Here is a 24,030-nt window from a genome sequence, read left to right as displayed (position 1 = left end):
CTTCAAAAAGTAACAGGGATTTCTTACTATCATATGTATCTGATCAGCGCTAAATTTCCTGAATTCAGGCATTTCTCTTGTCCCTTCAGGTCAGTACAGAGTGTTCAGCTGACCGCTGGCATGGGGATGGGTTGGGGACTACGAGGAGTGTGCAATTGAACTTGGGTCTGGGGGGACTGAAGTCCCCATGATAGAAGAGAAAAACGTTTCCAGAGCAACAGGAAAGGACAGAGCTGCCATGGGGCATCGAGGTCACGGCCCCTCCACACATGCAGCGTGGAACTTGAGCGTGTTCTGGACAGAAGGAGAGCCTCGCCTGAGGAGCCACAGACACACTGCTTCCCTGCTTAACTTTCTCACAGCCTAGGACTTAGCACTCTGGGTGTTTTGGGCAGGGTTCCCTGTGGTTGGGGGGCCATCCCCCCGGAACGTGGGCTGCGTGCAAGGGATGGCCAGGGAGGGAGACGTAGCCGTACTGTGGGGGCCCTGGAGCATCTCACGGTTGGTGACCTCAGCACCGTTCCCCCAGAAGGAGCTTTGTGTTTTGAGTGGCTCATGGGAACCCAGCATTCTAAATTTAATTGAATGATGACAGGAGTCTTGATGGTGAGACGCGGCCGAGGTAGCAGCGGAGATAGGAGAGGTGGAGGCACAGCAGGACCTCGCTTGCTGGGGCCTGCCACCGCGCGATAAGGACAGCAGAGTCGCACATACTTGGCACTTCTTTCAGCGCGAGAGGACGATGAACTCTGCTGCCTCGCGGGTCATTTCGTTATCTATTTCCAGAGAAGAATCTCAAAGCAAAAAAAAAAGTTTTCCATTAAGGTGCATATAGTCCAGATGCAGACTCCAGCAGGTCGCCCTACCACTCCGACACCCAGGTTCTTTCTCTGTAAAGCACTCGTGGGACCTGCCTTAGGGGTTTCGTAAGTGGCAAAGGCATGTGTATGTGCAAATACTTGGAAAGGTGCTAGGCACACAGCACTGTCCGACAGAACTTTCTGCGGTCATGGAAACATAGCAGCAGGTCAGGTCTGCACTGCACTGCCTGATGTCACTGAGGAAATTTTAATTCGCTTAAACAGCCCCACATGGCTTGCATGGCTACCGTATTGAGTGCCAGTCTAGGGGATGTTGATAACACCCCGATGATAGGATAGTTGTTAGGGTGGTTCTGAGTGAAGACCCAGAAGGTGACACTGGTATGAAGAGTGGAGGAAGCATTATAAAATGTGTGTGTGTCGCGTCTGTGTGGCCCAGGACCTTGAAGGTGGAGGTCACCTCTGAAGTTGGGGGTGCTGATCTTTAGATGGACTGCATGTGTGGGGGTCTTTCAAGGAAAAGGAGACATCATAACAGGTGTGGGTGGGAGGGTGAAGGAGGCTCATATTTTGTCTTTGCTTCATACTGGCTGTGTGACCTTGGCCATGTCACTTAACGTTTTGAGCCTCCGTGTTTTTATCTGTAAGATGGAAGTCCGGATATCCACCTGCCTGCCACGGTCGTGGTGCCTGCTTACTGTGGGAGCTACAGTTATTTTTCAGATAACGATGGTAATATCAGAATTGAACACAGTCACTGGCTTGGACTACTAATTCAGTTGGAGAATTTGATTATCATTTCATCCCGACCAGAGACCAGGGATGCCATCGTGATTGCTCTCGGTTCGGTGTAAACTTATGCTATTTGGCTTGTAAACATTTATGATCACTAAAATCCACTGAGCCGAGGGAGGGAGAAAACCTTGGAAATGATCGCTTTATGCCACATAATTGAGGTAAGCAGAAGTAAGCACAGTGGCTTCAGGTTCCCAGCTGTCTTAATGGGCACACCTGTTCTGTCTACAAAGCTTGGATATCCAGAAGTTGATAAAATACTTTTTTAAAGGAAGCGTTTTTCTTGGTGTTAACCGTGAGCAGACTGGCTTCTCGAGATTATACCATTTTTATTTCAATTGAAATGAAGCAACAACAAATATAATAGGCTCCTGGATAAGTGGCAACTCTGATTGGGCCGCCTCCTCATATCCTATCCCTTTTTTCTCCCAGATGTGACATTTGCTGTGTCACCTTTCGAACACATCGAGGATTGCTACGCCACAACGCGCTTGTCCACAAACAGCTTCCCAGGGACGCAATGGGAAGGCCTTTCATACAGAACAACCCTTCCATTCCTGCTGGCTTCCATGACTTAGGATTCACTGACTTCTCCTGTAGGAAGTTTCCTCGAATTTCTCAGGTATTTTGGTCAGCCTGCGGAACCAGCAGCCACCTCCCTGGGCCGCGTGGTTGGACTACACCTCCTTACCCTGAGGTCTCCCTTCCATAAAATGTTGTCCCTTGGGTTTTGTCTCTTTTGTAACAACGTTTTCTCTTGCAATTCAGCTTGACCCTTTCAGTCTCCATTGGGTTGTTGAGAAAGGATAGTTGGGTTTTAATCTTGTGTTGAATTTCTTACCACCTTGTGTAAAGAGTCTAGCTCATCGATGCCTTTTGCCCATTCTTGGGCGTTTGGATTTAAAGTTGTGAAGTGCTCACCACCCCCACTCCCACCTCTATCTGAACTGAATTTGTTTTCTTAAATATTTCTTTAATATCCACATTACAGGTAAATATTTCCAGTGTGGTACTTTCTATTAAAAATGTTTTGGGTCATTATTAACCTGAACCATATTTGTTCCCTGCCTACCGGAAACTACTTTGAAACTTTTTTTTTTTTCAATTTTAAAAATTGAGATCGAGGATGTCAACAGTGAAACTCTTAAGGCACAGAAGCCTCAAGGGTAATGGGTTATTCCATATGTATACACCCACGTGTATACGCCCACGCGTATACACCCACATAACCCTCCCCGCAGATGGCACAGCCTCAGGCCCCTTCCCAGGCAGTGCCCCTCGTGTTATTGTTACTTAACTGTATTTCATTGCTTCTCTGAGATACCCCAGGGATTGATGTCATTTGTCAAGCAATATGATGTTTAAGGTGCTTTGTGGTCTTCCTTATTCAGCCTAGGGACAGGAATTAGCAAGCAGGGGGAGGCCAACTCCTTAGATAGTACAGAGAGAGGCTGGGTACTGGGGCAGCTATATAACAGATACTTTCTGCATCTCGGGGTAGTGATTATTTTTAAATCCTCCTTATTCCCTTGCTTTTGCCAACCCGCCTTCCACGCAGGCCTGGTGTGAAACAAACCTACGAAGGTGCATCAGCGAACAGCACCGTTTTGTCTGCGACACATGTGACAAAGCATTCCCCATGCTCTCCTCGCTCACCCTGCACAAGCAGACCCACATCGCCACGGACCAGGGACGGGACAGGCTGCAGGCCAAGACCCTGCCTGGTGACGCCCTGGACCAGAAGGTCTTCCTGGCCTTGCTGGGCCTGCAGCACACCAAAGACGTCAGGCCTGCCCCCACTGAGGAGCCCCTGCCGGATGACAACAAAGCAATACAGCTCCAGACACTCAGGTGTCAGCTACCTCAGGACCCCGGCTGCACCAACATGCTGAGTCTGTCTCCTTTCGAAGCTGCTTCCCTGGGCGGCTCTCTCACGGTCCTCCCGGCTACCAAGGAGAGCATGAAGCACCTGTCCCTGCAGCCCTTCCAGAAGGGCTTCATCATCCAGCCCGACAGTAGTATTGTGGTCAAGCCCATCTCCGGCGAGTCCGCCATCGAGCTGGCTGACATCCAGCAGATTCTGAAGATGGCGGCCTCCGCCCCCCCTCAGATCAGTCTTCCGCCTCTCTCCAAGGCCCCTGCTGCCCCTCTGCAGGCCATTTTCAAACATATGCCCCCTCTGAAGCCAAAGCCCCTGGTCACCCCACGGACGGTGGTGGCCACCTCCACACCACCCCCTCTCCTCAATGCCCAGCAGGCCTCCCCGGGCTGCATCAGCCCCAGCCTCCCCCCACCGCCCCTGAAGCTCCTCAAAGCCCCCGTGGAGGCGGTTCCCAACGCCCACCTGCTGCAGTCCCAGGCCGGAGCCCAGCCAGACACGGCCACGCAGCTCTTCCTGCAGCAGCCGCGGATGGAGCTGCCCGGCCAGGCCGAGATGAAGACCCAGCTGGAGCAAGACAGCATCATCGAGGCCCTGCTGCCCCTGAGCATGGAGGCCAAGATCAAGCAGGAGATAACGGAGGGTGACCTCAAGGCCATCATGACGGGGCCCGGCAGCAAGAAGACGCCGGCCATGCGCAAGGTGCTCTACCCCTGCCGCTTCTGCAACCAGGTGTTCGCCTTCTCGGGGGTGCTGCGTGCCCACGTGCGCTCCCACCTGGGCATCTCACCATACCAGTGCAACATCTGCGACTACATCGCCGCCGACAAGGCCGCGCTCATCCGCCACCTGCGGACGCACAGCGGTGAACGGCCCTACATCTGCAAGATCTGCCACTACCCCTTCACCGTCAAGGCCAACTGCGAGCGGCACCTGCGCAAGAAGCACCTCAAGGCCACCCGCAAGGACATCGAGAAGAACATCGAGTACGTGACCAGCAGCGCCGCCGAGATGGTGGACGCCTTCTGCTCCCCGGACACAGTGTGCCGGCTGTGCGGCGAGGACCTGAAGCACTACCGCGCGCTGCGCGTTCACATGCGCACGCACTGCGGCCGCGGTCTGGGCGGCTGCCCCAAGGGCCGCAAGCCCTTCGAGTGCAAGGAGTGCAGCGCCGCCTTCTCCGCCAAGCGCAACTGCATCCACCACATCCTGAAGCAGCACCTGCACGTGCCCGAGCACGACATCGAGAGCTACGTCCTGGCGGCCGACGGCCTGAGCCCGGCCGAGGCACCCGTCGAGGCCTCGGGGAGGATCGAGGACGGCGGCGGGACCTTTGGCGAACGAAAACCGCTGGCCACCTTCCTGGAGCCCCAGAACGGCTTTCTCCACGGGGGCGCCTCCCAGCCTCTGCCTCCCCATGTCTCAGTCAAGTTGGAGCCCGCCAGCAACTTTGCAGTGGATTTCAACGAGCCCCTGGACTTTTCCCAGAAGGGCCTGGCCCTGGTCCAGGTGAAGCAGGAGAATGCCGCCTTTTTCCTGAGCCCCACCTCCTCAGCCCCCTACGACTGCTCCATGGAGCCCATCGACCTGTCCATCCCCAAGAACTTCAGGAAAGGAGACAAGGATACGGCTGCTCCTGCCGAAGTCAAGAAGCCTGAGCAGGAACCAGGGAGCGGTGAGCGACCCTCTCCCGGTCCTCCACCGTGCCCTACCCTGCCAGTGACTTTGGGGCCCAGCGGAATCCTGGAAAAACCCGTGGCCCCTGCAGCTCCGGCCTCCGCAGCCACCACTCTGGAAGCACACGCTCAGCCCCTGCAGGGCTCCGTTCAGCTTGCTGTCCCTATCTACTCCTCAGCTCTGGTCAGCAGCTCCCCCATCTTGGGCAATTCCACCCTCCTCAGCAGCCCGGCACTGTTGCGGCCGCTGCGCCCCAAGCCCCCTCTGCTCTTGCCAAAGCCCCCCGTGACGGAGGAGCTGCCCCCACTGGCTTCCATCGCCCAGATCATCTCATCTGTGTCCTCGGCCCCCACCTTGCTGAAAGCTAAGGTGACAGAGCCGGGGCCTGCGAGCACTAGCAGCAATAGCGTGGCTCCTGACGGCTTAGGAAGTCCTGTCCCCAGAGCCGCCACCGCCCCCACCAACACCACCAGCCCAAAAGAATCCAGCGACCCGTCGCCTCCTGCCAACAGCCCAGAAGCAGCCTCCCCCACCGAGCAGGGGCCGGTGGGTTTGTCCAAGAAGAGGGGCCGGAAAAAGGGGGTGAGGAGCCGGCCCCGCTCCGGCAGCGGCGGGGTGGACCTGGACTCCAGTGGGGAGTTTGCCAGCATTGAAAAGATGCTGGCCACTACGGACACCAACAAGTTCAGTCCGTTTCTACAGAGCGCAGAGGACGACGCTCAGGATGAGGTGGCCGGAGCCCCCACCGACCACAATGGGCCCAGTGACGAGGAGCAGGGCAGCCCCCCCGAAGACAAGCTGCTGAGGGTGAAGCGGAATTCCTACGCCAACTGCCTGCAGAAGATCAACTGTCCCCACTGCCCCCGGGTCTTCCCCTGGGCCAGCTCCCTCCAGAGGCACATGCTCACACACACTGGTAAGAGGGCCCACCAGGCCCCGAGTGCTACTTCCCAGAAGGGAGGCTGTGGCCTGGCCGGCCCCAGGGATGGGGAGAACAGGAGGCGGGGTCAAAAGTGTGGGACCCTTTTCCCATGGCCCCATTTCTAGCTTCTCTTCAGCCTCAGTCTCTGAAGCAGGGGGCTAGACTGGTGATGCCAACGGGTTTTCCCCCTGTGCCCTTATAACCACAATGACCTATTCCTAGTGTCTCGGCCTTCGAGGAGCTGCTGGTGAAGGCAGTGTTGAATATCGGTGTTTGGGGGGTGAAAATGGTCCTGGGCCCATTGGGTCATTCACTTGCATCTGCCTCTGCCCTTCAGGAGGATGTAGCAAGATCACTTGGTTCCCCGCAGGAGGACTAGGGAGGCTAGGGAGAAGTGGAACCTCGGTATTGAGGTATTGGTGCTTTGGCAGGAGAAAGTCCGTCCCAGATTCCTCAACGTTTTAAGACTTTGAACATTCTGTGAAGTTATTTTGACTCCATATATTCTTAAAGGGAATATTGCAGACTTCATATTGCCAAAAAGATACATCCCAAAGTGTTTTTCAAATGTTAGTTTCTGTATGTTGACTTTTAAAAAGCTTATTTAAGAGGATACATTTTTTTTAAGTTTATTTATTTTGGGAGAGATAGAGACACTGTGAGTGGGGGAGGAGCAGAGATAGTCCCAAGCAAGCTCTGTGCTGCCAGCACAGAGCCGGACTTGGGTCTTGAACTCACGAAACCGCAAGATCATGTCGCGAGCCAAAACAAGAGTCAGCGGCTTAACTGACTTAACAGATGCCACCCAAGAGCCCCTGAAAGGATACGTTTTAAGTAATTTTATACCAGGTACTTCTAATAGTCACATGACTATTCACTCTTGTCTTAATCCTGATTTACTGAATATTTATACATGGTTTATGTCATCGAAGTAGAGGTAAATTGGGTGAGATCCTTAACTTTTTGGAGATTACCACCCAAATACTAATGGTGGGACCTAAAACCAAATAAAGAATTGCATAATACAGGATTGCCAGATAAAATACTGGGTGCTAGGTAAACATAAATTTCAGATAAAAAGCAGATAACTTTTAGCATAGGTTAAATATGCAACATTGGGGATAGACTAAAAACTGATTTGTCATTTATTGGAAATTCAATTTAACTGTTTTTGGTTGCTAGATCTGACAACCCCAGTCAGTTACAAGGCTTACGGTGGTGAGGGGAAGGTAGTGGGGAACTATGTGTGAGCCACGCTCTGTACTCAGGTGGGAAAGGCTTCATTCCAAAAGGTTGATTGTCACAGAAGCCTCAGAGACGCCCCTGGCTGGCATGGCTAGTCATGAGGGAGGGGAGAGCAAGTCTCTCTGAGGCTGGTTGCCACATAGATGCATCCTTTCTCTCGGGTGAGGGACGGGGGCTCAAACCCGGGACTCCGGTGGCAGCAAACCAGGAGTACCTGCCCACGGAGGACTCAAATATGTAACAGGAACCAGAACTTCTAGATTTCTCAAGTGTGTGCTGCCTTCTCAGGCTGCCATTTTCTTTTCCTTTGAGATCATTGAAGCCTGACAGAGTAACAGTTCTAAGACAGAAAAGAAGATGCATCTTGAACAGGAGGTGCCCCACGCAGAGGTCTCTTGCTACTCTTTTTGGGTGACACTTGTTTGTCACCTGCAGAGCCTTTGGAGAAGTGCGTGCTTCTGCTACCACCTTCCAGAAAGCAGGTGGCTGGATCTCACGATGCATGCATGAGGCTCTCGCCATGCCACCTCCTCTACACTCCCCTGATGCCGTCCCCTCCGCCCTTCCCAGTGAACCACCAGTCTTCCTAATAGGACTGGAGCAGCTGGCATTTCCTTTCAAGAATTGTGCCCACATCTCACAGATGCCTCATCTGAGTTCCCACTTGTGAAAGCAGTCATTTCAATTGTCTGGCTTTCGAATGCCAAAATGTCCTAGTTGGTATAAAGTCTGGTAGCATCTGGAAGCAGCAAGGAAGATGGGAGGCTTGTTTATGATGGAGTAGGGTGGGGTAGACATAAATATAAACATGTTCTGCCACTTCTCCAGTTACTAGACCCTTGGCAGCTGTGTCTGTTGGAGCCCCATCCATGACCTCCTGTCGTACCACGTGACCATCCCATGTCCTTCTAGTGAGGGTTGCTGGCCTTAACTTGAGGGGAGCACTCGGGGTTGGTCGAGAAACATTCCAGAGCTAGTCCTCATGACCATCCCATGAGGGCGACGTTGTCCACATCTTGAAGCGAGGAAATGAAGGCTTAGAGAGGCTGAGTAACTTGCCTGTGGTCTTAGAGCTCGAGTTCAAAGCCAGGGTCAAGTTCCCTGCAGCTGCCCCACAATCGAGGTATGTGGCTGCTGGTTCTCTGTTGGCAGGTGTATAGGGCATGCCTGCTTCTGCCTTCATGACATATCCTGACATGTACCAGGGCAGAAGGCTGGCAAGGGGCTGGAGATAAGGTGAACAGAGATATGGACCAGGATCCTAGTAATCAGACTGAATGACCTCAGGATAGTACTAGCCACACACACAGACACTGTATAAAGCTGATGCCCACTGGGCTCTGTTAATTTCCTTTGCTGTTTTACTTGCTTCAGCTTCCATTGACAGTCTCAGCATCACCTCTGTTAAATAATTTTATAGAGCACTTGGCTGTTGTGTCTGGTGTTGTGTTAGAACGTTTTCCATTCATCGAGTGTCACAGCTGGACAGAGCCTGGGAAATCATCTGACCCACCCACTCTTCCCACAGACTGGTGTTTTCCTGGTAGACGCTCAGCTATTGAAGAATCCCCCAGCTGCCTGTGCCTTGGCTCCCTAGCTTTCTGTGACATGCTCCCTCCGGAAACTTGGGAATAAAACTGAGGCTCATATGTATGAGCACAGAAACTAAACTCGGTTCTGAAATGGCCCTGTAAACAAAAGTGTTATACAGCAAAGAAGCCTTTTTTTTTAAGTGTCGAAATCTAGCTTTGAGCAGTGTCTGGGTTTAGATCGCCTTTAAGCAAAACCACGTATGTGTCTCAAGAGTCCACCTCCTTGTGACCTCTTGGCAAACACACAGAACGATCATAACACCAGTAAGTTGTCTCCTAGATGGGCAGCATTAGGTAGACCAGATGTTTTGTGTCCAGTGGGGCTCGCTGTGGCTCAGGCAAGGGGCACAGGGCTCGGATTCTAGGGATTGTGTCTCAGAAGGAAGCTGGCGTCTGCCATCCTGTTTTATCTGCCCTGGTGAGCTCTCCATGCACAGCCGAGTTCCTTCCTTGCACTATTTTCCTAGCCTGTGTGCTGGTGAGCAGGGATGGTTCCTGGTTCCTTGCCTTATCTGCCTGAAGAGTGTTGCCTCTTGGGGAGAGGACAGTCCACTGTCCCTTCCTTTTCCCCTTCATTTAGGCCACAGGCCGAGAGAGTACCAGAAAATGCAGCTGGCCCGTTTCTGCTCATCCCCATCTTCCTCCCCTTTCAGTCTCTTTTCTCCCAAAATGAAGGAGTCAGGACCCTGGGATGACTGAAACTCCCTCCTCCCCCCACCAAGCTCTGACATTTTGGGATTCTCGCAGTTGATTCTAGCGCCTCTTCTTTGCCGACCTGAGGCCCTCCACCCTCACCTGTGCTACCAGCTGCTCACGGGCAACTGAGTTTGAAACCAGTCAGATGGGCAAAGCTCAGCGTGGAAAGTGCCTTGGACACCAGTGACGCTGGCGACTTTTCACTTTCTGAAAGTGGCGGCCTTGACCATTTTTGCCCAGCCAGCCTTCTGTCAAATACAGAAAGAAGCTTTCCCCACGAGGGTGGAGGGCAATGGAAAGAAGTCTGAGGGTATGAAGCTGAGTTCTCAAACTTACTGTCACTCTTCATTCTTCTGCTCCTGATGGCCCCAGCAGGCCAGATAGCATCACGTAGTGCATGGTTTCCCCCTTTTCCTGACTGCTCTCTGAGAGTAGAGCATGACGCTGGCTAGCTGATGGTTTTTATGGCTCCTGCTGGAGGTGGAGGGAGGTGGTGAGTCTTTGTTGCAAAGATAACTTCTTGTGGTCACAGGTACATTTAGAAACACCTCTGCTAAAGCAGTAATTTGTGGCAGCTAACCAAGTAAGTGACATCATTTGATACTTTTCCGTGTAAATTACCCATCAACAAGTTTTGGGGAAACCTATCTGATGAAAAAATATTGGAAGTGTTCATGTTTTTCTCTGTCCATGCAATCAGAGAGAGCACACTACTATTTAAAAACGTAAGGCTTGGGGCGCCTGGGTGGCGCAGTCGGTTAAGCGTCCGACTTCAGCCAGGTCACGATCTCGCGGTCCGGGAGTTCGAGCCCCGCGTCGGGCTCTGGGCTGATGGCTCAGAGCCTGGAGCCTGTTTCCGATTCTGTGTCTCCCTCTCTCTCTGCCCCTCCCCCGTTCATGCTCTGTCTCTCTCTGTCCCAAAAATAAATAAAAACGTTGAAAAAAAAATTTAAAAAAAAAAAAAAAATAATAAAAACGTAAGGCTTGCATGTGTCAGTTATACAGCAGTAAAAATAAACGAGAGAGTGAATGAACAAATGAATGTAAGGCTTATGCAGAGAGAGATAAATCTTTAAAGATTCCTCTTGTCACTTTGAGACTCTTCATAACCCAATACAGTACTCCGACATCTTTGGGCCGTTGTCTGAATTTAGTGTATTAATCTTCATCATGGGGCATGAACCTGGCTGTCCAAACCCAGCTGTAAAAGTGAAGCATTTACCAGTGTGGAAAATGCCAGAGGAAATCTTGTCATGGGAAGAAGCAAGCAGTCGATTGTTTTATTTCAAATTGAGAATTATCTAGTTCATCCTCATAGCTTCTGACTTGTTTTGCTCTCTGCTAATTCTCTCCCTCACTGCCTGGCCTCAGAGAAGCCATGATGTCGCCTTTGATAATAAAACATTTCAAGTATTTTTCTTACTTAAAACAGTGACAGTTGTTAAAGTTGTTACTTAAAACTTTAACAGTTGTTAAAGATTCTATTCAGTTTTTAGTGAAAAGCAAGAATAACGTGAAGCGTGCACCATAAAAAAAACAAAAAACTAGTCTTCATGTAAAGGCGAGTTGTTTTTGTTTTTCATTTTTGTCATTTTTACGACTTAGCAGAAACACCCACTGGGCTATGTGGAGGGAAGCTTTCAAGGGGTCAGTGGGTTCTCCACTTTTTTATCCTGTAGGTCCCATGTGAGTTCCTTAAAAGCACACATGTCAGATCTGTGCGTTTCTCCTTCCGTGGTCTTTGATTGTTCCAGGCATCTGCATTCTTAAAAAGCTGCACTAGTGATTCTGAAGCTGAATTTTGCAGCTCAGGAGGGAAGGGACGGCCCCTTTCTTGGATTGCTGCTGGTGCTAGAACTTGGCAGGGCAGCGATTCTGGCTGTGTGGGGTTGCACACCAGCGTGCTCTGTGTGAACAGCTCCCCCTGGAGTTGTGTGGTGCGCAGTGCTAATTCCCCCGTCCCCTCGTGCTAAATAATCCCAGGCGCCAGGCCCATGCGTTCCGCTCACAGTGAGTGCCCAGGCCTGTCACCTACACTAGTTTGGGCATCCGTTGATAGTAACCGGGAGGTTGAAGGGCCTCTATGATTGGTGTTTTGAGGGGGTTGTGCTGGTTAACTTTGCTGCCAGTTTTTGACATGTGCATTTGATTGTGGCAGTCCCAAGGTTACAAGGCAAACATGCCAGGCTGCAGCTCTGAAGTGGTGTTTGTTGGTACACAAAACCTGTTCTCTTGTAGAATCAGACACCAGGACCTTAGCAATTGTGGGGGAAAGCAGAAGAAGCCAGCGATAGAGTAAATGATTTACCACCGCCTTCTCTCTCCTGAAGCTCACCTAATCCCATCCCTTGTCCCCTTCCTGCTCACCATCCTCCTTACCCTTGCTTTCTCTGCACATCCATCCACACGCACCAAGGACACGTTGCAGAAGAGCCTGGTCCGCATGTTGAAGTATTGTGTTTACAGTACAAAAGGAATTGAAGTGGAAGGATAAGACCAGCAAAGCAAATCAGGTTACTTCTGTCTCAGGAGTTACCCCAGTGTGGAGTGGGGGTGCAGAGGGCCCACTCAGCCACTTCTCTTCACAGGCAGCCAGGCAGGCCTGGAGCAGCTGATCTCCTAACACAGACTCAGTTATTTGTTGGTCACTGTGTACTCCAGCAAGGGGAACAAAGACCCTTTAATGCAAGGAGCGGACCTCCTCTGCCTTGCCCGCTAGGACCACAGTGAGCTTGGGCAGAGGTCACTGTAGGACTGTCTCAGCCCCTTTCCCTGCCTCCAGTCTACTGTGGGCAGGCCGCACCCAGCTAGACCAGGAAGCCAGGAGCGGCTCCCAAAGACACGTCCAGGGGCTCAAGATTCCAGTTTGACCCGCCAGCGTCTGTAGTACTTGCCATATCAGCCCTTACCAAGAGGCGGCTTCTCCTTGTGACAGACTCTAGGTGTTTCCTGGCTCTGCTCTAAAATCCCTTCACTCACTCACTCTTTTTGGTTGTTGTGTTTCTTAAGATTTTTGATTGTAATGCTGCTGTTTTACTTTAAACATCTTGGTTTCTTTGTTAACTTCTAGTATTTTGAAGACAAAACCTTCATTCCATTTCACTCAAGGGAAGATCTCATTTGAGTTGTTGATGTGGTGTCAGTATTTTTTTAAGTGTGTGTGTGTGTGTGTGTGTGTGTTTTAAAGGAAGGGGTGGAGGGTGGGGGGAGGGGGGACAAATGCCAGTTACCCCAGAAGAATGAATGGAAAGCAACTTTTCTTTTTCGTTACAGTAGAAAGCCAGATAAATATATATTTTTTTTCCTGCTTCAGGTCAGAAACCCTTCCCTTGTCAAAAATGCGATGCCTTCTTTTCTACCAAATCTAACTGTGAACGCCACCAATTGCGCAAACACGGAGTTACCAACTGTTCCCTGAGAAGAAACGGGCTTATCCCCCAGTCAAAAGAGAGTGATGTTGGACCCCATGATAGCACAGGTAGTGCTTCCGGGTGACGGAGCGGAGGAGAGGGACAGAGGAGGGCATCTCCGAGAGCCCCGCTGGCCAGCCTCACACGCGTGTGGCAGGCTGCCTTCCTCATTTCTCTGTAGGACTCGGCAGTTGCCGTAGACGTGGGCCCTGCCGAGGACTGGGAAATGCAGCAGGATGGGGACTGGGGAAACACTGACCATGCCCCCAGATCGCTTTTCTGAGCCACTAGGGAAGATCTGTGCCCCTCACCCTCCGCCCTGCTCCACCAGCGGACACGTCTGTTCCTGCTGTCGGGTCCCTCTGGAAGTGGGGTGTGAGGTTGGGGGTACAGTTCTAGCTCTTGGTAGTATCCCGTCTAAAAGGGATATGAAACCTTACTGGCGCGGGGTGGTGTTTTCTCAAACCCCAGCCTCCGCCGCATCCTCCAGAGCAGAGATGGGCTCACTCAGATGTCAGGGTGTTTCAGGAAGTAGTGATGCCCAGCCCTCAACGGGGAGGGGTGCGTGGGGTGGGGGTGTTTTTCTCTTCAATAACTCTCTTCCCAGTAAAAAAAAAAAAAAAAAACTTTTGTCTTGTTTGAAAAAGCACTCTGCATGTCCTTTCTTTAATCACATCTCTGCTTGACCTGAATCCGGGTATTATTCTCATGTGCTGATATGTGCTTCCTTCCTCCAGCCCCTACAGAGCAATTAACGGCTGCTCACTGCGTCTCCTGCCACCTTTTTGTTTTTTTCCCCTTACAGCTTCTGTATTTACTCCTGTCCTCTATTCAGTACATTCCATCATCTCCAAGTGCTGGGGTCCTGTGCCTCTCACCCCCCAAAACAAACAGATCAGAAAATTGGCTACTGCAGGTTACTTACCTACATGGCTAGTTGGCCATTGGTTAGTAACCAGCATGGATTTGACCCTGCAAATCCAGAAAGCCTGACATTTCCCCACTGCTCAAAGCCAAAGAGGGTCTCCCCAAGATGCATTTTTCCAGGGGGTATAATTGTGCCCTGTGTTTGTCTCCCTCAGATTTGGGTGGGGATGGGAGCTCTGTTGTCTGGAAGTCCCCCTTTCCCCAGCCCACCTGTCCCTAAGTTACAGGGGGGAGAGGGGCACATCTGAATGGGTAGCATTTCCAGGAAGAGGAATCGATGTGGAACTTCTGCTTTTTCCCTGTACCTCCTCCAAGCCCTGAAGTGCCAGGCCCTTTGGTTAAGATCAAACCCTCTAAGGGTATAAAAATATAAGCCAGCTTGCTGGCTCCTCCCTCCAGCTTCCATTTCTACATCACTTGCCAGGATATTGGGGTAAAGAAAGATACAGACACCCATGGAACCTTGCCATAACTTGGATCCCTATGAGCCAGATTTCCGCTGTTCAGCCCCCAGGAAACCCACAGCGACGCTTGCGGAATTTGCTGTGGGTGATCACTCTTAATGTTTAACAGCTGGCCACTGTGTCACCTGGTAGCCCCTGAACATTTTCTCAAAGCCTGGTTTAGGAAAGCAGCCATGTGATTCCACCCACAGTTGTTCCAGAAGAGGGGCAGGAGTGGATCATCGAGGAGGTCAAGGGGAGCCCTCGGTTTCTCAAAGTTGCCAGATGCACATTTTGCATTCAGCTTCTTGATCCTCTGGAGGAACACAGAACCCAGATCTCCTGACCTCTGGACAGCTATAGGAGCCTGCAGACACAAAGCTAATTCAAATACACGTCTTAGCTTTGGTTCAGTGCCAGATTTTACGTTGTGGGTGTAGTTTTTAAATTTGCAGTTGTGAGTTCTGTTTTTCCACATCCCATCAGAGCCCCGCCTCCAGCCCATCCTGGAAGTTGTGTAGGGTTTCTTTAAGGGACAAAGCCTCTGGAAAAAGAAAATTCACTGAAAGCTGTAATGTGAAACCAGAGAAAATAAATGTTTGGTTTAATTGTGGTCACAATCCATACATAGTAAGAAAGAGGCAAGGACAGAGGGGTCAGGGAGGTGGAGTTGAGTGATTTCAAGGAAAGTTTCAAACCCAGGTGAGCACGGTGGGGGTATGGGGTGCTTTTGGGGCTCCGTCCCGTGAAGTTAAAAGTGAGGCTTTGGAGAAAGACCATTAAAAAAACAAAAAACATAAAACCAAAAAAAAAAAGGCAGGAAATGACCAAGGAAGTTCTTGAGAGGTTTTCTAGGTTTATATGCCTAGGTTAAAGTCCCTAAATTTGTTTTATAACGTAAGTCTGACATTTTCAATCACATAAGTTCTTTCAGGAACATATACCCTAGATTCCCCCCCCCCCCAAAAGGAATGTTAACAATGCTACCAAGGGGCAGTTCTGGCTTAAGGGGCACATCGATCATTAAACCGAAGCTCTTTACTCACTTTCTCATGGCAGAGAGGTTCCCTAGCCCACTTTGCCTTTGGGGGATATTCGTGGTTCTTTTTTGGGTGATGCCTGTGGGAGCCTTCATACTTGTGGGCACATGCATGTCACTTTGTAAATCAGTAGAAACATGGAAGGTTTTACACTGTTCTTAACAGCGGCCGCCCTAAGCAGTCCAGGAGTCCGCGTGCCAGCGCACACTGCACCACAGGAAGTGCTTCTGGGCAGGTGAAATACAGACAGCAGCTTCCTCAACAGCTGTGCCCCTGCCCAGTCAGATTGGGTATTTAGGCTGGTAGTTGGTCACATCAGCTGAGTAGCCTAGAATTTCTAGGAAGCAATAGATATTTCATTGTGGCACTAACATGAAAGTCTCCACTTTCCCTGTAGCAGGAGCTGTGGGTTTGTTATCTACTGGTGCACGCAGGATTCCTGCTTCTGCTAGCAATTTTCTTAGATTTAGCATCATGAATGAGGGACTGGGAGAGACAAGAGAACAGAGTAACACTGCTTATAAAAGTCACTGGTTGTAGTAGCTGCATTTTAAAGTGTAGGCAGTTGACGAAGGTGGGGATCAAAATAGGACCTGGCAGGCATTAGAAGCTGGATATCCATGAAATGAGAAGAAGCTAAGTCTACTGTTGCCAGGAATCACTAATAAAAATCAGTTGGAGTTGCTAGAACTTCAAGGGTACCGGACTGCCCTGTTAAAACACTCCCCCTAGTGGAAGTTTGGTAGAGCACAAACTTGTTCACTAGATACAGGATGAGCTAAGGAAGGGGGGGTGGTGATGAGAACAATCTGATATTAGCATATTTACTTGGGTTTCGTTTCAGAAGTCGTCATTTTTTTTTTTCAAGATCATCTTAAATATGATCTGCAGTGAAACTTGAAAATAACCCATGTTCTTTGGTGAAAAAAAATAAGCAAAACTGCCTAGAACATACTGGGACAAATAGGAAGTAACCAGAGATTAAGCTTTTTTTTAAGAAACTGAGCATTCTATGCTTTTTTTTTTTTTTTTTTTTTTTTTTTTTTTTTTTTTGGTAGAGCTTATACCAAAATCCATTTAATAGATGCTCCCCATTGGAATGATTCCCAAAAATGGGCATATAGTTTTAGTTAAGAATAAGACCTAAGACATTGGTGTGTACATCTCAGGAATCTTCTTTAAATTTTTGGATAATTTTTTTTAACTTTTGGATAATTTATAAAAATCACTTATTGACAGAAATCTTATATCCACACCACACATATGTGTTTCCTTCTGAAGCCTCTTGAGATAAACAGTGGCTGCCAAAAGGTGCAGTCAGAACAAAACCAATGAAATTATGTAAGTGGGAGTGCCGTGTAGATGGTTGTACATAATCCAAAAGCCCCAGACAGGAGTGACCACAGCAAGGGTAGGACCAGCTCCTTCACCCCCAGCCCCAGGACTGCCTTGATGGCAAATCAAGTGGGTGACTCAGTGATGGACATGGGTGGACATGGTGATATGTCTGGTCACCTCAAGTGAGGGTCCAGGTTAGGTGCCTGAATCTGCTGGCTCAGGCACTGTGATCCGAGATCGGCATCATGAGTCAGGTGCATCTGACCTAGGAGCCAGGAAGCAAGGGCTCTGTCACCCTAATTGAGGAATTTCCGAATCCCTGCCCTAAGAAATTGGATCTAGAATTAAATAGTAGGTCTCAGCAGACAGCCTCGGGGTCATAGCGCATAAAGCAGTCATTAAGTCCGTATTCAACCTGAATGAAGAGAAGATGGTGCTTGTGAGAAATACTGTGGTCTGTTCTGTGTCATTGGTGCTGCCCCAGTGCCATCCCTTATGAAGGTCATTAGAAACCAGTAGACTTGCCACGTCTCGCTTTCCTATGGAGGGTGGATAGGCGGGAACAAATGAAGAGATAGGAAGTGTTTCCACTCACTGCGTGGGGTCCTCACAGCAGCCAGGGAGGCCTCCAGGTGTGCATGCATCTCCTGCCTTGGAACTCTACCTGGGAGTTAGCCTTCGGACGGGAGCGCGTGTGCCATGGCACAGAATACATGCTTTGGGCCATTTTCTGTGAGTCGCTCAGCAGGTACTATGTTCGGGCAGTGGTCCTATATATGTTGCATGTTTGTATAGTCTCTTTGCACTGGAAAAATAACTTACAGCTCCGCTTCCTCAACCTCCCTAGTGCTGCGAGTCTCTGGAATGCACCAACTCTCCTCTCTCGCCGATCCTTCTGTCTGTGCTGCCCTGAGTTGCTCACACCTTCTGGGGGCCTGAGCATCCCTGTGTGTGGCCGTGGAGGGTGCCTGGCACCGCTAGGGGGCAGTGGAAGGGGAGGGCCGGAGCTCCGAGGGCAGCCTGCCCTGTGACCCCAACCCGTGTGTTTCGTCAATTAACCCCAGGTTCGCCGCGGCCTTTGGGGATATGAGTGGTAACAAGGAGTGGGGGTAGAGGTATCCTCGCTGGGCTTGGTATACGGGCCTGGGGGTGGTGGGTCCAGCCGAGAGTCACAATGGGACCCTTGGGAGGAGCGTGTTGGGTGGCGTTGGGCCTCAGCCTGTGCCCCTGTGCTCACTCCCACAGATAGCCAGTCGGACGCAGAGACCCCAGCGGTGGGGGGCGAAGTGCTGGACCTCACCTCCCGGGAGAAAGAGCAGCCCGCAGCAGAGGGAGCCCCTGCGCCCATCCAGGTCCAGGAGGAGCTCCCTGCAGAGGAGGGGCAGCGGGGACCAGCCGGGGACGGGGAGGAGCAGGGAGCCGGGGAGAGCCAGGAGCCTGAGGACCAGCACAGCATGGAGGAGAGGGACGAGGACGCGGACGGCCCGGAGGAAGATACCGTCAGCAACAAGAGCCTGGACCTCAACCTTGCCAGCAGGCTGATGGGCTTCAAGCTGGCGGAGGGCGAAGGGGGCGCCGCGAGCAGCGGGGGCCCCGCCCAGCAGGACCAGAAGCACGCCTGCGATGTCTGCGGCAAGAGCTTCAAGTTCCTGGGGACCCTGAGCCGCCACCGGAAGGCCCACGGCCGCGAGGAGCCCAGAGAGGAGGGTACGGGCGCGAGCGGAGGGGCCGAGGGCCCTCTGCCCGTCCCCGCCTTGCCGCCCGCTCCTGAGCCGGAGGAGAAGCCCGCCAACCCCTCCTCGGAGGAGCCCCCGGCGGAAGAGGTGTCTCCAGCCGCGGAGAAGCAGGGCGAGGAGGCCGAGGGCGCCTCCGACGGGGAGGGCGTGGCCGAGAAGAAGCCCTCGGAGAAGAGTGACGATGACAAGAAGCCAAAGACCGACTCCCCGAGAAGCGTGGCTAGCAAGGCGGACAAGAGGAAGAAGGTGTGCAGCGTGTGCAACAAGAGGTTCTGGTCCCTGCAGGACCTGACTCGGCACATGCGGTCGCACACAGGTAAGGGCGGGGCATACCCAGGCGACGCTTCCCGCGCCTGCGCAGGGAGCATGCTCCAGCGAGGAGGCCAGTCGGGGTCTGGAGGAGGCGCCTCCCCCGAATGGCCAGAGACCGTTTCCTGAGTGTGCCCCCTGGGCGCGACAGGCACCATAAACTAGGAATTTAACAGACTGTTCTGTTAGCAGTTGGAACATACAGGGTCCTGGCAGGGAGGCAGCAGGGTGGGCCCTCAGCAGTGATATTTTTGAGAGCATTTTGATCAGCCGTCTGAGCCTCAGCCTTTCTATCTGTAGAAAGGGGACGAAGGCTGCCCTGTCTCATAGAATCATCTAGAAGAATGTGGGTGCTGGCGTTGGGGGCCCGTGGTGAGCCTGGGAAGGACCGGGGGTGTGGCCTGTGGACAGGTGCTCTGTGGGAGGCACCTGGGCTTCCTCATCAGCCCTCAGGTGGAAAATTGGCTGCTGAAGCACAAAGCGAGGGGTTTTTCGTTACTTGGCTCTACGACAGCCAAGCTGATGTCATTGAACAGGAGCTTCATAGGCATGTCCGGGTGTCCTTGCTCCACACGTGTCCTTGCTCCTCCTGGAACTCCCTAGGTAGGAACCCCAAAGAAGGGGCCATTGTTCTGGTAGAAAGGAAGACACCTAAACGTACTTATAAAGCCAAAAGATGCAAACACATCCCACCTACCCCCTCCACAGAAGAAACCCAGGCCCCACATCTTGGTCTTGGTTTTCCTCCCGTCCCTGCTGCTGTATCCACGGTGCACACATACTCCCCGCACACTCCTCTGCCTTGCAGTCCACAGGGCCTGGGCTCTGAGGATCGGACAGCTCCCATGCTTGGCTCCCGGGAGAGAGGGGTTCTTGAGCTCCTGGCAGGAATTTTCTCAGGTGCTCACAGCTCAGTATTTGTGAGCAAGAGGGAAAGCCCCAGCTGCTCCGTATCAGAACACAGAGTATCTGGCACCTTTGACTTAGGAGATGCCTGTCTTGCACAACCCTTGGAAGTGGTACCTGTCCCCATGGGAGGGACCTTGCTGCTGTCCTTCCCTAGGTTTTTCTTTTTTTTTTTTTTTTTTTTTTTTTTTTCAGGGTAGTCTGGATGTCCACAAGGCTTCCACCCTGAGACTCTGGTTCCTGCATCCTATGGGGAAAACCTAGGTTGAGGGATGAAAGGGAGAGAGAAGCTGAGGCCAGCCCTGTGCATATCTATGACCTTATTTTGCCAATTCAGACAAATAAGAGGGTTTCCCTGAGTATGGGGTCCTGACCCTTGCTACCTGCTGCCCCTTTGCCTGCTCACACGGCTACTGCTTTTGTGTAGGGCGGAGAGGTGATACTGGTGGCCTTACCATTGACGTGACTTCTTTTCTCCTGTTGCTCCAGGAGAAAGGCCATACAAATGTCAGACGTGCGAGCGGACCTTCACCCTGAAGCACAGCCTGGTTCGCCATCAGCGGGTCCACCAGAAAGCCAGGCACGCCAAGCAGCTTGGGAAGGACAGCGACAAGGATGAGCGAGGCGAGGAGGACAGTGAGAGTGAGTCCACCCACAGCGGCAACAACCCTGTCTCTGAAAACGAGGCCGACTCGGCTCCACCGGCCAGCAACCATGTGGCCGTCACCCGGAGCCGGAAGGAGAGCCTGGCCAACTCGACCAAGGATCCCAGCCGCAGGGAGGAGCGGGCAGGGGGCCGGACGGCAGGTGCCAGCCAGGCTGAAGCCGGCAGGAATGCCCCCAAGGCCGCTCCAGCGGGCAGCCCCAAGGAGCAGGTGTCTCAGGGTGACCCAGACCCCGAGAGCCCAGCGGCCCTCGTGCAAGACCTGCCAGAGCTGCAGGGCAAGAGGCCCACCCATCCCCTCCTGGCTGCAGACAGTGCCTCACCACTCCTGGGAATGGAATGACAGCTTGTCTTGTCCCCCCACCAGCACACAGACAAAGCCAGCAGAGCAAAGTGTCCTGAATCTATGTTTCATGAGGTTTTCTCAGTGCCCTTCAGCTTTCGGGGAGTGAGAGAGAGAGTGACATGAGCAGGAGCGGGCCATCTTGTCCAGTGCCATAGCCTTACATCCCCGTGCGAGAGATGCAGCATGGACAGTTCGAGTGCCTTAACTACTCACCAGTCCTTCGGTGTCAGCCTGGGTGTTGTGTTTTCCCAAAATGACTTTCTGAAAAACAAAGCAAATATTTTAATGAATGATTTGGAGAGGACCTTTTCATTTAAGCATTAATGTTACCTTCTGTATTTGGTGTGTGTGAGCTTGTTCTTGCGAATCTGTGATAGTAACGAATGTTCTGTGAGCTGGAAACAGAAGAAAAAAAATACGCCCTTGGATACCCATAGCCAATAACTGGAAGAAAATGATGTGAATTTCATGTAAATTACCAGAGGAAATATGGATAAGATATTCTTTTCTCAAATAGACCTTTTCTCTTGTTCTGTTTGCTACATGGTGGAGCTGTGATTGGGTCCTCGGTGTTGCAGGATGTGGTCGATGAAGGTTTCCAATTTGGTGCAAGCCAAACCAGGAAAGATTCTAGCTTCAACCTTGTATGTGTTTTCAGCGTTAGCCGTGGTATTACTGTTCAAATGTCAAGACATCCGTTCTTAACTTGCAGAGAAGAGTTATGCTGGCAACTTACCCTATAGAAAACATACACAGATGTCATATATCTGATTTCCCTCTCCCTTTTGGTATATGTATTATTAATATTATTATTATTATTATTATTAGTTCATCAGTTTGCTGGTCTCTGCAGTCAGCAGAAACAAATGGGCAATATTTGTCCGGGGAGACCTGGGCTGCTGCTGGGTCCCCATGTGGGCATCTGCCCCCCACCTCCCCCACACCTGGGCGGTAGCTCTTCCACTGTACTTAGACAAGCCTTTTTTTCCGTGACTGCAGAATCCAGCAGGGGCCGTGAACGGTCCTCCCACACGGCCGAAGAGCAGCTCAGAGAGGGGAGAGCAGGAGGCACGCGCCCAGGGCTTCTGAGAAAGCCAGGCAGCAAGGAGACCTGTCCCTTACCGGTCCTCCTGCCAAACCCAGCCCAAGCCTTACCCGCCTGTGCTACTGTCATTTTTCAAAGCGAGGAAGTACTACTACTGGTAATAAAACTGCACATGCAAGATTGAAGATGAAAAATAGATTTGTATTTACCTTCCTGTGATTTGGGGTTGGTGCTTGACGATAAATGTGCTGTTTCTAGCTCCTGAAATAGCCTGAACCCCTGGGTGCAAAAAGGCAGGATTTTTTTTTTTTTTTTTCCATGAGCATCCCATACAGGTAATCGAATTCCCTCACTGTAGCCGCCAGCAGTGAAAAGAAATCTATCCTACTGTAGCTGAGCTTGTGTTCAGCATCCGGTCCTCCAGCCAAGACCTCCAGGGTGCCCGAGCCTTGTGCTGCCAGGGGCCTCCTGTGCTGCTCCACCACTCAGCCCCTCTCACCTTCCCCCTGCAGGACCCCCATCCCCACCCCTCTCAGTACCCTTGACCCTCCTAGCCCTGAGCACCGCCCCCCCCCCACACACACACACACACTTTACTTACACTCATGCACACAGAGACACACAGACCCTTTTCTCTCCGCTTCCTTAGCGATTTCTCATGGCCAAAATCCAACCTCCCATACTTCAAAGGAAGATCTATATTCTTGAGATAATGAAAAGTGATGTCTTTGCATGTGAAAGGAAAAAGGTTGAGGTATATATGATTTGTAACTGTGTTGGGGATGTATGAACCCAGAACGAGGTTTTATTTAGATGAATACAAATCAGAACCAATGATCCCCTGTATCACTTTTATACTAAGTGTGGTTTGCTTAGTTGAAACCAGTTCGTGCATCCCTTCCATTTTTTTTTTTTTTTTTTAGTGACGATTGTTATTGTTATTTTTGTTGTTATTATTTGGGGTATCTTGTGTTTTGTTTTTCTTTGCAACTCTCCACACTAAAACTCACAACCATGTGGAGAGAAGCCATGAGTTAACCCTTTATGCCGCGGTGAGATGTAGCAGGAAACGGCCCGGCAGAACTGCTGGGCCACAGCTCGCAATAATCACTATTGATTTAAAGCTTTATTTAGCCTCCATCTGTACCCTCGTAGTCAATAAGGTCTTGCCACATTTTATTAGTGAGGTTGAGAAATGTATTATTTGTTTGTTGTTCTGCCCCTCCCCCCCCCAATATTAAACTGTGAAATTTGTGATTTGTTTAAACTCTGGGTGAATCATAGTTTAGTTTGCATGTCCAGCTAATTTGTTCCTATACATTTTGTTTGATTCTCTTTCTCCTTCTCTCAGGGCTTTTACAAAAAAAAAAAAAAAAAGTATATATATATATATATATATATATATCCATATATATATATATGGATCTTCTGAAAAGTTTTTTGAGGTGCAAGTTTTTTCTCTTGTTTTTTCTCTTTGATTTATGGACACAATGCTGAGATTCAATCACTACATGAAACTTCTGGCTGTGAAAACAAAATATAAAACCCGGGGCTGTTTGCCAAACAGTCCCGGGGGAAGCTACGTGACAGTCAGATGCCAGTTTCAGAAAGATGCATCATACCTTCAACCCCCCCTCGTTTCTAGCCTCTCTTTCTTCAAGAAGGAAGTTGATCCCAGTGATTTCAGCCCATGCATTAAACAGGAAACAATAATAAATATGTAGAATTCATATTTTTCTAAAGGGAACTTAAAAACTGCTGCTACATGTTATGTACAAAACCGGTTTATGCCACATGAACAGAATCACGAGTTTGGTTTTGGTACTTTGTGTCCCTCTTTGTATTCAGTTGTATAATACTTCCAAATTCAAAATGAGAAGAAAAGCTGTTCTGTATCAAACCATCTGAGCAATAAATGTTATATTTTAAAAATGGCAGATTGCTGGTCACACGGCCCTCCTGTGATTTGCTGTCACCCCACCACCTTATCCAGCCCCCAAACCTCAGCCTGTGCAGGACAGGCCGCTGGTGTCCAGGGCCGTCAGGGGAACCGCGTGCCTTCTCCCCTTCGGCGTGGGGCACCCACGAAAGACAGCTCTGTCCCCCAGGTGGCGTCTCTGAAAAGAAGAGACGTGAAAAGAAGAGACACCTGTGCGTGGCTGCAGGTGCAGGGCTGGCTCAGGTGGGAGGGTGGGTGGGAGAGTGGGAAGTCAGGACGTGCAGGGGCCTTTGCAGTGAT

The 24,030-nt window shown here is 50.9% G+C and overlaps 1 protein-coding gene across 7 annotated transcripts in view; it reads left to right on the top strand.

Moving 5' to 3' along the window:
• RREB1 (ras responsive element binding protein 1) overlaps positions 1-23,728 on the top strand; it is a 183,951-nt gene extending 160,223 nt beyond the window's left edge. For 6 of the 7 annotated variants that reach the window (XM_045497489.1, XM_045497490.1, XM_045497488.1 and 3 more), the window contains 5 exons: positions 2,049-2,238; positions 3,175-6,088; positions 12,941-13,105; positions 18,031-18,837; positions 20,226-23,728. In XM_045497489.1, coding sequence (XP_045353445.1) covers positions 2,049-2,238; positions 3,175-6,088; positions 12,941-13,105; positions 18,031-18,837; positions 20,226-20,743 — 4,594 coding nt within the window. In that variant the 3' untranslated portion in view covers positions 20,744-23,728. The remainder of the gene's footprint in view (positions 1-2,048; positions 2,239-3,174; positions 6,089-12,940; positions 13,106-18,030; positions 18,838-20,225) is intronic. The other variant, XM_045497491.1, reaches the window with a different exon arrangement.
• Positions 23,729-24,030: the final 302 nt, after the last annotated feature.

This window comes from Leopardus geoffroyi, chromosome B2, assembly GCF_018350155.1.
Source record: "Leopardus geoffroyi isolate Oge1 chromosome B2, O.geoffroyi_Oge1_pat1.0, whole genome shotgun sequence".
Lineage (NCBI taxonomy): Eukaryota > Metazoa > Chordata > Mammalia > Carnivora > Felidae > Leopardus > Leopardus geoffroyi.
This window is presented reverse-complemented; position numbering and strand designations above follow the sequence as displayed.